We start from the raw sequence: 12,739 nt of genomic DNA on the forward strand, positions 1-12,739 counted from the left end.
CTCTTATTTCCATCTTTAGCACGTACTCCCACTTGAGACTTAGCAAGCAGCTTCAATTTGACTTGCAAAAGAAAGACAGGCATGTCCTTATTCCCTGGAGAAAGCCTGTAAAACTCATGTGCTTTTTTTTTTTTTTTTTAAATCTTTAGATACTTGAACTCAAGATGCTAGGTGGGAAAGGAAGGCCAAGCCAAGCAGGTGGTACAAGTAAGGTGCAGACAGAGTTTTGTCCTGTGTCAGCTGGAAAAGCCTCATACTGCAAACCAGCTTCACAAGTCCCCAAATGCCATCGTTCCTGGGACATTGCTGCACACAAAGTACTGCAGCTCTGTGTGTGCTTTGCAGCATTTGGGATGAAACTGTCTTATGGATCTTCAGCTGTACCTATCTTAAAACTAAATAAACAATTATTTGAGAAAAAAAATAGACCTGAAACAAAGTACACACAGTCTATGACCCCTACCCATTAGTGCCTCTAGCCACAACTGCAGATTAATTCAATCCTAAAACAAGACATGAACGCTTTTCAAGAGCACTTTCATTTGTCTGTGCAGAGGATGTGACCAACACCCCTGAGGTGGATCAATGGTACCACGCAGGGATGAGTGCCTCCATACTGAATGCCTAGAAGAAGCTTTTCTGATGGGACACTGGGATGGAGAGGCACCAAGACATCCCACATCTGAACACAAAGCCTGTACTGTCATTGTTCCCATCACTGCAGGCTCTTCAAATCAGTGTGGAGACACAACCATTAAATTAAGGGCAAACTGTACAATTACTGTGACTCTTCGTGGTCCTGTTTTTTACATCCTTTCCTCATGCAGAATTACCAGTGGTAACAGGAGCTGCCCTACTTTTTTAGAGGTATTTTACAAGACATACCAAGAGAGGGACCCTGGCTACCCCACTTCCTCTGAAGAACCATGCATTTTCTTCACTAAAACCTTATTTTGCTGAAAACAGAAGCTAAAATTCAGACCAGACTATGCTAACAGATCATAGAGCCCAGCCCAGTGCAGCCCAGTGCACAGGACTCCTCTGGAAGGATGTAAAATGTCAAGTACCCTAATCCAGCCTTGGCTGGGCACCTCAAATGTGTGTGTGCCCATGTGCCTGTGTTTATGGCAAGCACTATCTTCCCACTGCTCACACAAATACTGATTTCCTTGGAAGAAAAGAGAATTAATCTGATGGTAGGAGATAATCAGGATTGCTACGCCCAATACAAAATTATTTTTGTATTTTAGCAGACACAATTCTATTCATGTCTACTTCATATATACTTACAGTTTTGACTCCTGAACAGGAAGGAAAGGGTTTAAAAGGGATTATATATATAGCAGAATACTTTGAAATCACTTACAAAAATTCTAATTTCTCACATTTGTCTTTAAACATTTACACAGATCCAAGGGGTTCCAAAGGGGAATTTTTATAATCCTGTTCTGTGCTCATTGCATTTAAAAGCAATTAAAACTCTAAAAATGACCTCAAGAGGCATTGATACTGGGAGAATATTCCATTTCATTAATGGTTATTTGGTTTTTGTTAAGGCTTCCTTTATCTTTAGGACACATTTGGTACAATCATGGGATAAATTAATTTGCATTAAATAATCCTATGACTCATCAACACACAGGAGTTCAATGTATACTTAAACATGTTCAATAAAAAGGTGCTGATCCTTGTTCCGTGGCGTCCCTCCTATTAATTGGCATGTAAAGTGCTTTCTTCTTTCAGCTTTGCCTTTTCACCAAGCCGTCTTCCTTGTTCAGTGTGCCATAGCATGAACAGTGAGAATCTGGTTGTATTTTGCCTGTCAGCTTTTGTCCTAAGGAAATGTGGTGAGAGAGGGAAAAAACAACAACTTTGTGAAGAATTTTAATAAAACAAATTCCCCACCAATCCATCATTTAAACATTCTTTGCTCCAGCAATCATTGTTTTCACTTGACTGGTTGTAACAATAGCTTGGAAAAACCCTGAAAAATTCTTTGAAAAATCTGTTGGGAACAAGAATAGAAATTAAGTGAGAAGTATATTTATTAAATATGACTAGAGCATATTTGTGACTCAATTCTCCTAGGTCATCCCATTATCTGATACCTCATTTAAACAGAGACATAAAAAAGCCCTACTTACCAGGAATATGTCCACAGTCAATAAAAGGAATTTGTAAATGCTCCTCTTTTTTATTTCTTACAATTATAATCACACCAAGGAAAGATAGGAGACACCTGCAACATAACAGTGGCACATTATCATTAGAAACAGTTCACTGCATCTGAGATGAGAATTTCTTTCCATGTTTCTTTTTCAAGGACTTCCAAACCCAAGTTGCTGAGTTTATAAAGAAACACTTCTTCCTGGCAGCTCTGTAATTTATTTTGGGCTTCTTTCAGTCTAGTTTTTGCCTCCTGAAGCTTTATTATCAGTTCCAAAGGCTCCACAGCCAAAATTACACTTCCAGCAATATATACCTAATCAGATGCCTGTGGGTGTGAGACCTCAACATCTGAATCCCTGAGCAAATCTTCACAGAGCATCCAAGCTAGCATTCTAGCATGTGCAATTTCATTAACAATTCAGTCTAGCTGCGGACAATCGACAACTCTGTTGTTTTTCTCATCTGATTGTGTGTCTCAGGGGCAGGCTGTAAGCCAGGAGCAGTGAAAAACTGCTATGGCTGGACACATCTTCTATCCGCTGTGTCTTGGACACACAACCCCTAACTCCTGGCAGCCAAGTACATGGTTGCTCATCTCCAGTTTTTGTGTCTTTTCCAGCAGTCAGACAAGATAGTGGCTGTGTGCACCTACTCCAGCCCAGCTGCCAAAGATTAAGTTGTCTGTAGCTATCAACCCCATTTATTTGACAGTACTGTGTGCAAGACACCTCCAGCAGTTCTAGGAGATCTTTTAAACATTTTGTGTCCATTATTATAACTGGCACCTCTCCCGAAAGGTGTTGTGGTGCTGATAGCCAGCAGAAGGTTTCTGCTCTCACAACACCTAGGCCATTCTTCAAAACATCATTTAGCATGCTCTGAATTTTTCTGTAGGCACACTGTGTCTTTCTTGACACAGGTAGATGGGGGAGACTTATTGCAGCAGTACTGCCTTCCAGGCAAGCAGCTCGTATAACTGCCCATGCCTAGGGGAAGAAAAAAGCCAGCCAGACACACCAGTGGAAGGTAACATGGGAGGAGATATCTCAGAGCTGAAAAAGCACCCCCTATAATTTGATATTGGTGGAGAGCTGCGGCTTCTCCTTCCTGCTGGAGGAACACATGATGCTGGTTTTTCATTCCATCATGAGATTAGTAGTTCACAAGTGTCTTACATTTTTACATATTTGGATTCAAAACCAGGCCTCCAAACTCCCAAAGCACAGACATCAATCTTTCCTTTAATGTTTTTTTTTATCCTACTATAATGGCTATTCCATAATACTTTAATAACAAGGCGGGTTTCTTCTTACTGAGAAAAGAAGAGATTCCACAAGGCAATGCTGTTTCAGTGCAAACCTTAGTGCAGGTTTTAGGCTGATACACTTACCCAAACAGAAACATGAACACGCTCAGTAAAGCTGCACTTTGGAATTCCCGATAAAATATGACCCCTGGAATGTGACAGAAACAAGAATTGCAGATCTTGACTGGCTTCCAAGTGATATGAATTACAGCTGGGAGGGTCAGGAGAAGTGTCATGCTTAAACGGAGCAAAAAAATCCCAAATAAGGTATTAATACACATTGTGATGTGTTCACTTTATGTCCTATATCCCATAATCTAGGCTTTCTCAAGATGCTGCACAGGACTGGAGAAGATTTAGTCAACCAGGCTGGAACACGTGCTGGGTTAGTAATTGCACAGATGCACGTATCTTTTGCATTGTCAGCAACAATTTCTGTGCAGGTCAAACTCGAGGTCTTGCTCACAAGCAGCGACATACCAATACAGCTAAGAGGTTCTTCATGGACTTCGTTAAGCTACTCCAGCAGACCATGTGGACATTTTAACTCCAATTGGGAACAGATTTTCAATAACTAACTGTGTCCCTGATGTTTACACCAAGGGAAGGGCTCCAGTGGCCAAGTTTGCCAAATCTTTCTGGCTGAAGGGATCACTAGCTCTTTCTGGTCGCCCCTCTTCCAGGAATTAGCACCTCTGTAGTGGAGGTGACAGAACCAGATGTGTATCTGGATCTCAGCTGCCCCTATTAACAGCCAAGTATATTAGCTTTAAACCACTGATGAGCACAGCTCTGCTTAGAAATGCCAGTGGGACCCAGCGCAGCTGAAGTGTGAGTGTGTCTTCAGAGGCTGTAACTGGGGATGGGGGAATCATGACACCAGGTACCTTCCACGAGCACCCCAGCAAGATTCAGCAGAGGATGCTTTTCAAAGCCCTACACTGGTTTAACTAACCTGGTGCAAATGCATGTGTATCCACTCTCAAAGCTATTAAGCCATTCCTGAATAGGTACTTGATCTTATATGGAGGCACCAGGCCAAATTCCCCATATGGTCACAGGAACACAACCTCCTTTTGGCACAAGTTTCTTCTTGGTCACAAAGTGTAGGTCTCTTCTAACACAGGTGTTGAGGCAATCTGTGCGTGAAGCTAACTCCCCTTCTCATTAATGGCAGCTCTGCATGAGAAACTCCTGCACAGCAATGACAGGAAAGCCCCCAGCGTGTGTTAAAATGAGTCATAAATGTTCTAACAACATGATCATTTTGGCTCATTGCTGATACAGCATCTTAGTCGTCCTCCCAGCTCATGTTCTTACGCTGCACACCATTTCCAAGATTTGTAGTCCCTCTTTAACAATGCTGAGTTCAAAGTTCTCACCCAGAAGAAAATGTTAAATGCTTAAAAAGTTTTTGTAGTCATTTTATTTCCTTCACTTAACCCAGGATTCCACCTTCTGAAATGGAATATAAGCTAACTACTATGAAGCACAGCTGGTTGTCATTTGAGTAGTTTGCCAGGCTGTTAAAATTACTCTACCAGTTCATATAGGGAGGGACTGGTGTGCACATGGTAAATGCATTTACTGGATGTCAGTAGGAGGCTAGGATAAATGCAGGTACTTCTAGTAAGCCAGCAAGGTACAGTGAATCACACATAATCTATTTTGGAAAGGTTAGAATTTGATTATTTTTATAGAATTATAGAATGATTTGGGTTGGGATGAACCTTAAAGATGATCTAGTTCTAACACCCTACCATTTATTTTGTTTCAGAAGTTGTGAGCTTACTTATTTTTTAGAATTTAGACACCTATAACTTAGGAAGAAGTAATTTCTGTGAAGACACATATGACTGGTTTGGGTTTCTATTCACAGAGTTCCTGTTCTTAAAAAACTGATGTTTAAAAAATCTTTCTGTAGAGGAAGAAGGTCAGAAACAAACCTGAAATGATGGCACTGGTGGTGAAGAACACGAAATTAATGGGGACAACTGCTGTTGCTTCATACAGATGCATTGCTTGATTCAAGAACCTGAAAGATAAACATTATTGTATCTCTTTCCCAGAGGAGGTTCCTTGCACTTTAAGTCAGGTTAGGCCACTTCTTGTCAGTTTAACAATAAGTGTGACCATTTCTTACCACAACAGCAAGTAGCCCTGGACAGCATACACATACTGAATTTCTGGTTTTGACTCTGCAGTGTACAAATGAATAGGTGAAAGCAAGAAGGTTGGCATGGATCCTTCTGGCCATAGGCTTTCAATGGACATATTTTTGAAGCATTGCTGGAAAAATTTTGTCTGCGACAGATAAGGGAGGAATGCTGGGGTATTATTGCTTATGATCTGCATTGGCTCTTGGAAGCAGGGCTGCCTGCAAGCAGCCAGGGACAAGTTGCTCTAATTCAAACAGGTTGGCTAAGGGTACGTTGGCATCACGGACATGAACATGTGAGTTCTTGTAGGAACTGTTTCACTTTGCTGAAGTTCACATTGCTGCTACTGCTCAATCCAGCTTGGCTGGAACACCTGTTTGTATGTTTATCCATGCAATCACACCCAGAAACACTTTGTCCTGCAGGGAAAGTCCAGGAAGGTGGCTTCAAGCTCCTTGGGTTGGAAACTCTCTGCCCTGCTCTTCAGAAAGGCAACATGACCTCTCACCAGAACCATGAGCAAGAGTGTGCAGGACCACAGGAGCATGCACTGCACACAGACCTGCAGGACTGAGACACTGGCCATGGAACATGTAGCAGCCTGTACAATCTGCAAAAAAGGCAGAGCAATTAACCCACTTGTACAGAGACCACAGCTATCACCATTCACCCACAGAGTGATGAATCATGAGCTGACTTTGTGGATGCACCTGCAGATATTCTGTTATGTGAATGGTCATTTCAGAGAGAAAAATCAAGAGTCTGCAGACTGTATTCAAGCCTGTAAAAAGAACCACACTTGAGCATTTCACTGGTGCAATATATGTGCACAGTAAAAATCCAAGCTTGGATCTGTTTTAGCCATTAAAATAATTGCGTGGTTATTTTAGCAACTGTTGAACAGTCTCCATGGTGCTTTAAAAATAAAGAAATCCTACATATCCACAGGATAGTCAGGATTTTGAAGTCATTGAAAACACCTCATTATTTTCTCCCATTTGCAACAAACTTGGTCACAGGGACTAAAACAGTGATAGCAAAGCCTGGTGTTGGATCCAGGAGATTATTGCAGCCAGGCTGTTCTCAGCTAATGAATGACAGTCATATAAAATAAGAGAGAAAACAAATGAAATGAAACATTTAGACTGACAGCACTGTCCCTGTTAGTAAATGCATCCAAAAGAGTAGAGAGAAAGGGACATTGAGCCCAGGGAATGAAATGGGCACATTTCACTCCTGCCTTAATTTTGGCCAGCAAAAGAAAGAAAGAAAAAAAATTACAAGATGGAGAGGTTAATTCAGCAGCTTCTTATTTACCAAGCTCTTATTTCCTATTGTAAATGCCCGGAGCTGTTCTCCCAGCGAAGACAAGCTGGATGTAAATCACTTTATAATCTGTTACAGGGGAGTTCCTGAGTCAGCCATGGAGAGTCAGTGCATAATAATGCATGGACTTTCTGATTCCACATGGGAATGGTATGTTCTGCCATGAAAAAGCTGGGTTGGCTTTTCTACCGGAAAATAATCATGCAAGTAACTACTCAGGTTCACGCTGGAGCAGTCTAGATGAGATTACTGAAGGCTGCTATCAGCACCAGAAGCAGAGGGACAGGCAGAAAGGGAACAGCCTCTGTTCAGCTGCAAGACATATTTTACTGTGCTGCCACCCCCAGCAATCTGCAAAGGCAGCATGAACCAACCACTTCACAGAGCAGGGGCCCGCAGGGGAAACTTGAAAGGTACAGCCATGCAGGACAGCAAAGTGCAACATGCAGATTTAACAGAGACTGGGAGAAAATTGGGGAAAACTCCCTTCTTCAGTCTGACTAGGGCCATAAAGCTGGGGAACAGACATGAATAATGAGCATAATCACGGTCATTTGATTATTCAGCAATAAAGATTTCTAAAAGTAACCCCCAAATGACTACATAGGCATAAATTTCACTTAGTGTGTTAAGACCTGTGCCAAAACTAGACAAATAAATTTAAAAGACCTTGTTGAAGGTGATAATGAGAGGAGGTGGTGTCCATAACAATCAATTATAAACTAAGAAATAAAGTTTAAATAAACAATACAACCAGCTGGAGGCAATTTATGCATCTGTCAAGGCTCTGCCAGAAGTTGTTGCCTTAATTTGCGTCTTGTATCTGGAATCATTATCAATACCAAATAAAACTGTCAGATAAAACATGTATGAAGGTTAATAGGTAAGTAGAATCTCACTTACTTGATTTGGAAAGCACAAGAAGTTGCCATTAAAACACTCATGATATAGAAAACAGAGTAAGTTAGCTGCATTTTCCCCTTCACAGAAAGTGCTATCATGCTGGACACAGCCTTAACAGCAATGACAGTCAGTGATGCTGAAAGGGAAGGGAAGAGATTAGCAGGGCAGGACTCAGATTAGCAGTGAGTTCATTGCATCAGTGAGGGAGGACAAGGATTCAGGTCAGAGCCACAGGACTGATCACTTAAAATAAGACTGAGGAAGGACTTGGGCACCTAAACCAAGTGTATGATTTGATAAATGCTTGCTGAGCTACTGTCTAAGCTCAGTGGTCTTAGGTACAAGTATGCTTTGTGTTTTGCCTTTAGGTCTTTTTAGCACACTGGACTCCCAGTTGAAGGTGGCACAACAGCCTCCACATCTTCCACACATACTTTATTTAGCTCCACATACTTTATTTTGAAAATTTGGAGCCCATGTTACAGTATTCAGGAGATATCTGAGAGGTCTGGCTATCTGCTCAAAGCAGTTAGGATGCCTCTTTATAGCAGCCTGCAGTGTCACTGGCAGCCTCAAATAACTCATCATCCTCAGGATTTCTCTTCTGAAACAGGAGCTGGACAAAGTTGACTTCTGGGATCACATCCCAAAGCCCCTAACTCTCCTCAGGCATTACACATATGAAGAGCAGACAAACAACACAGGGGTCTGCAGTTCATTTCAAGAGCCAGGCTCTTGAGACCATTTACTGGATTTATCCCACAGAAAGAGTATTTCAGTAGTGTATTGTCAATCCATTTAATCACTATCCTTGTATCACCACAAACAAATTTCAGACAGCAGACAATGGTTTTTATACATGCCACCAGTTTAGAGAGGTGGTGCAAGAGAAATCTTTCAGAAAAGAGAGGGGCTGAGAGTTTAGCTAAGAGTTACTTTTGATTTCCTTTTGGAGCTCTTGGTTTGTGGAAGCTAACCCAAGAAGTCTGTGATTACTGCAAATGAAATGTAACAAATTCAAAAAACCTTAAAAAATTCAAGAGTCAGGCTGCAGAGATGACCTTTGAAGAAAGGTAATTAATTGTCAGGAGCACCATCCCCCAGCTGAGATCCAGTTCCACCCTCGTGCGGAGCTGAGGAGTGTTGGATTTCAGTGGTCTCGTTCATCCTCCTGTAACATTCAGATTGGCAAGGAGACCTGTGCTGTGCAAAAGGTTCAGGCCAAAGGTTGGGAGAAAAGGAGGGGGAAGAAGAATGAATGCAGGTTTGTGGGTTTGATTGCAAGCATTTTTCTTATAGAAACTCCAAAAGTTCAGGAGGAGTTTAAGAGTTGCATACATCCTGTGATGATCCTGTTCATCACCACAAAATTCACTGTTTTCATGACAACCTTTCCCCCCAGCGCTTCACTTCTTTCTCTGTAATGGAAACAGGTGAAGTGCTTTAGCAAACACAGCTGTAAAACTGAGCAGAGGTCAAACACTGGCCTGCAGTGCTGCAAATGCTATGATAGAAAGTCAAAAACACACTCAAGCCCCAACAAGACATCAACATAAAACTGAGATTTGCATTCTAACATGGGGAAGTTTAAAAGAACACTTGCAGGTAAAAATTAATATTTTGGATTGTCATGCTAAGGGTAAAGATTGCTAATTTTTTTTTAAATTTTTTTTTTTTTAATGAAAGGGCAGTTTCCAGGTTTTTTTTTTTTTTTTTTTTTTTTTTTTTTTTTTTTTTATGAAAGGGCAGTTTCCAGGCCTTAAAATTTTAATAAGACAGAAATGAAATTACCAGGGTGTTTAGTTGGTTGGTTGGTTTATATTCTTTGAGAAGTGAAAGTACCTTTTCATTAAAGTAACTCCAAAACAATTTTCAAACCCAGGAGTTGTTTTCTCTGTCAGAATGACCTCCCCTCAAAGCTAATGTGACAAATTATGTCACTTTCCAGCTGTCAGGGCAGAAACCTCTAAAATCCCACTATAATCTGAAATGTTTCCCCCAAACTGATGATAACTGAGTATATACATGAGGTAAGATGATTCTCACCAAATGAATCTGCAGAGCTGTACTAAGCAAAACTTCATCAGGTTTTGTGATCACCTCTGCATTTTCTTGAAGGTGAAAGTAGCTTGCATATGCAGTGAAACACAAGGCTGCCCTCTCTGTAAAGAAACCTTTCCACATTCAATTTACATCTGTATGAACACTCCACCAGGACTATATCACCGTCTATGAGCACTCTTCTATGAGCACCCTTCAGCAGGCAGGGCCTTGCAAGGGCAGTGCCTGTGTCACACAGCTGGGAGCAAAGTCATGGACAATTTTTCAGCCTCTCCATCACTTCACTCAGCAAAAAGGTCAGAGACCAACCAGAGTGCTCTATGTGTGGATTTGTGGGGACTGCCAGGCTCCAGGACAGCTGCAGGAACCAGAGTCAGATGCAGTTCTGAGTTTCATGCTCAAGGGAAATGTCAGTGTTTCAGAAGGTCCCGTGAACCAGGATTTGCTTGTTCATGTCTTTTCTAACAGAGCAGAACCAATGACACATTTTTCATCAGGTTGCATAAGCTCACACCAACCTCAGCAGCCCCCAGCTGAAGATATATTTTTGGCTGATTGCAGGCAGAGCAGCGGACTGCAGTCACTCCCTGCCAGGGCACAGGATTGCAGCGCCGCTGCCATCCCGCACTCCGCAGGTCCCTTTGCCACCGGGGCTGGCAGGACACAGGGCAGAGGCATCAGGGCTGCCCACACCTCCTGCCCAGCCATCCCAGGGCTGCCCACACCTCCTGCCCAGCCATCCCAGGGCTGCCCACACCTCCTGCCCAGCCATCGCAGGGCTTCATCGGGGCAGTGTCACAGTGGGCCAGCCCACAACTGCAGCAGTGATGTGGAGGAACACATCTGGAAATCTTCAGGCTTCCAGTTATGCAGGAGGAGGACCTGGACCCAGTCCAGGACTGGCTGGACCTTCACTCAGGAGTGCACAGTGCTCCACGCTCCTCACGGCCATGCTGGAAGTTGCGGAGCAGCTCAGGAGAGCTTTGCAAAGCTCCAAGGCTCTGTGCTAGGAGCTGGGGGATAGCCACCCTCACACTTCCCTCCTCCAAACCAAGAGCAGTTAGATCTAAGGCTCTGGGGGCTCTTCCATCTCTGCCTTATGCAGGGAGCATGGAAATCCTGCAATGCTTCTGCAGAGCTACAGATCCTAATACTCCTAGGGCTGGGAAACCTACGTAGGAAGACTGTCCCCAAAAAGTTGTTCTGAAAGTCTTTTTTCAGCTGAATAAGAAATCACTCAGGATTTTTACCCTGAAGGAAGGGGGTTAATAAAAATCCGTGAGGGTTTTTACATTCAGTTAAATCCAGTTTTGTACCTGGCAAACTGTAGTGAAATTCTATTTTATCAAAAACCCTCATGGTCATCTCCATTAGAAATGTAGACTGATACATGCAGCCACCGAAATTGCAGAAAAAATAACCTTTGACTTCAATGGCACCTTTCACTTCAACCAAAGACTTGTGTCCCATGAGGATTTCACAGAGAAATGACAAGACAAGGACAAGAGAATTTGTCACATGAGGTGGTGAAAATTCTTGATATAACCCTACAAGAATAGGGGCTTTAGAGATGAACTCCTGACATTTCTCAAAATGGATTCAAGTTTAACTTTATTGAAAGATGCTGACAAAATTATCTCCCGTATTTTCCCTGGTTATTGATTGTGGTGATAAAGATAGCAAACAAACTGCAGTGGCCCACTGAGTTCTTGTTCTTCTTCAGAAAAAGTGGTAAAATATGAAATGTTGGATATGCAAATAGTCATAGATAATTTAAAGTTGTTGTATAGTCTCAGCACATCACTGCATTTGTTTAGAGTGCTTGCAAGGTCTTCAGCTGCTCTGTTTTAGAGAACAGATTTTCACAGCCTGCTCTCCAAAACAAAGTTTTGAATAGTCCACTTTCCCAGGATCAAAACCTAAAGTGTTATTTAAAACAAGTTTCAGAATACCATTGCACATAGCATATTAAATTGAGGGTACCTGTAAAAAGAAATAGTCACAGAAATAAGCATAGAAACTGTTTAATAATCAGCTTTTCTCTTCAAAAAGAGACCCCAGTAAAAATCATGTGAAATGTTTCAATGATTCTTCTTCAGCACACAGTTTTGAAATGGCTCTAATCTAAACTGTCTGGAGAGATGGAGTGACAAGGAATTATCAAGTAACAGACAGGAACATTAAAGTGAATAATGTATACTTACCCAGTAGAGCTACCATCATTAACAAAACCATGATGTGTTTCACAGCCTTTCTTTTGTAAAAATAGAGGAGAATGCAGAATATTAGAATTTCTAAAATCTGAAAATAAGAGAAAAGAAAGTAGAGTTGTGAAACTATGTAATGAATGTTTCATGCAAAATCTTTGAGATGTCACATTCATTTTTGCTGCTCTATATGTTCAAAGGAAAGAATGGCTTTATAAAATATCTTCTTCTAAAAAATAACTGTTGACAGTTGACTGAGCTATCAAACAACTGTTGTCATTTATCTTTTCTGGTTTAGCAATAAGTTAAACTTTGAGTATTTTTATATCTTCAGTTTTTTTGTTTTTTACTTCTATCTATATTTTGTCACAGGTAATATTGAAAATACTTTTTTAACGTGACAGCAAAAGCACCAATATTTATCAGTAAATAATAATACTTACAGAAAGTCTGTCTATAATTCCTATGGAGTAATGTACTTAGCTAAAGAAAGAGGAATCTCTCCTTCTAGCTATAGTATTCATAATGTCACTCACTCTTTGTTATGTGCAAGCTTATTTTTGTTACCCTCTTTGCCCTTCTCACCATTCCTATGCAAAGCTCCCATC

The 12,739-nt window shown here is 41.4% G+C and overlaps 1 protein-coding gene across 1 annotated transcript in view; it reads right to left on the reverse strand.

Annotated features, from left to right (window-relative positions):
* Positions 1 to 1,739: 1,739 nt before the first annotated feature.
* NIPAL2 (NIPA like domain containing 2) overlaps positions 1,740 to 12,739 on the reverse strand; it is a 49,770-nt gene continuing 38,770 nt past the window's right edge. Inside the window, exons 6-11 of the mRNA XM_041412546.1 lie at positions 12,129 to 12,225; positions 7,864 to 7,999; positions 5,422 to 5,510; positions 3,560 to 3,623; positions 2,145 to 2,239; positions 1,740 to 1,834 (exon numbers count right to left, since the gene is read on the reverse strand). Of these exons, the coding sequence (XP_041268480.1) occupies positions 1,740 to 1,834; positions 2,145 to 2,239; positions 3,560 to 3,623; positions 5,422 to 5,510; positions 7,864 to 7,999; positions 12,129 to 12,225 (576 nt within the window). The remainder of the gene's footprint in view (positions 1,835 to 2,144; positions 2,240 to 3,559; positions 3,624 to 5,421; positions 5,511 to 7,863; positions 8,000 to 12,128; positions 12,226 to 12,739) is intronic.

Source organism: Onychostruthus taczanowskii, unplaced genomic scaffold (assembly GCF_017590055.1).
Source record: "Onychostruthus taczanowskii isolate IOZ18803 unplaced genomic scaffold, ASM1759005v1 scaffold4, whole genome shotgun sequence".
In the NCBI taxonomy this organism is placed as follows: Eukaryota; Metazoa; Chordata; class Aves; order Passeriformes; family Passeridae; genus Onychostruthus; species Onychostruthus taczanowskii.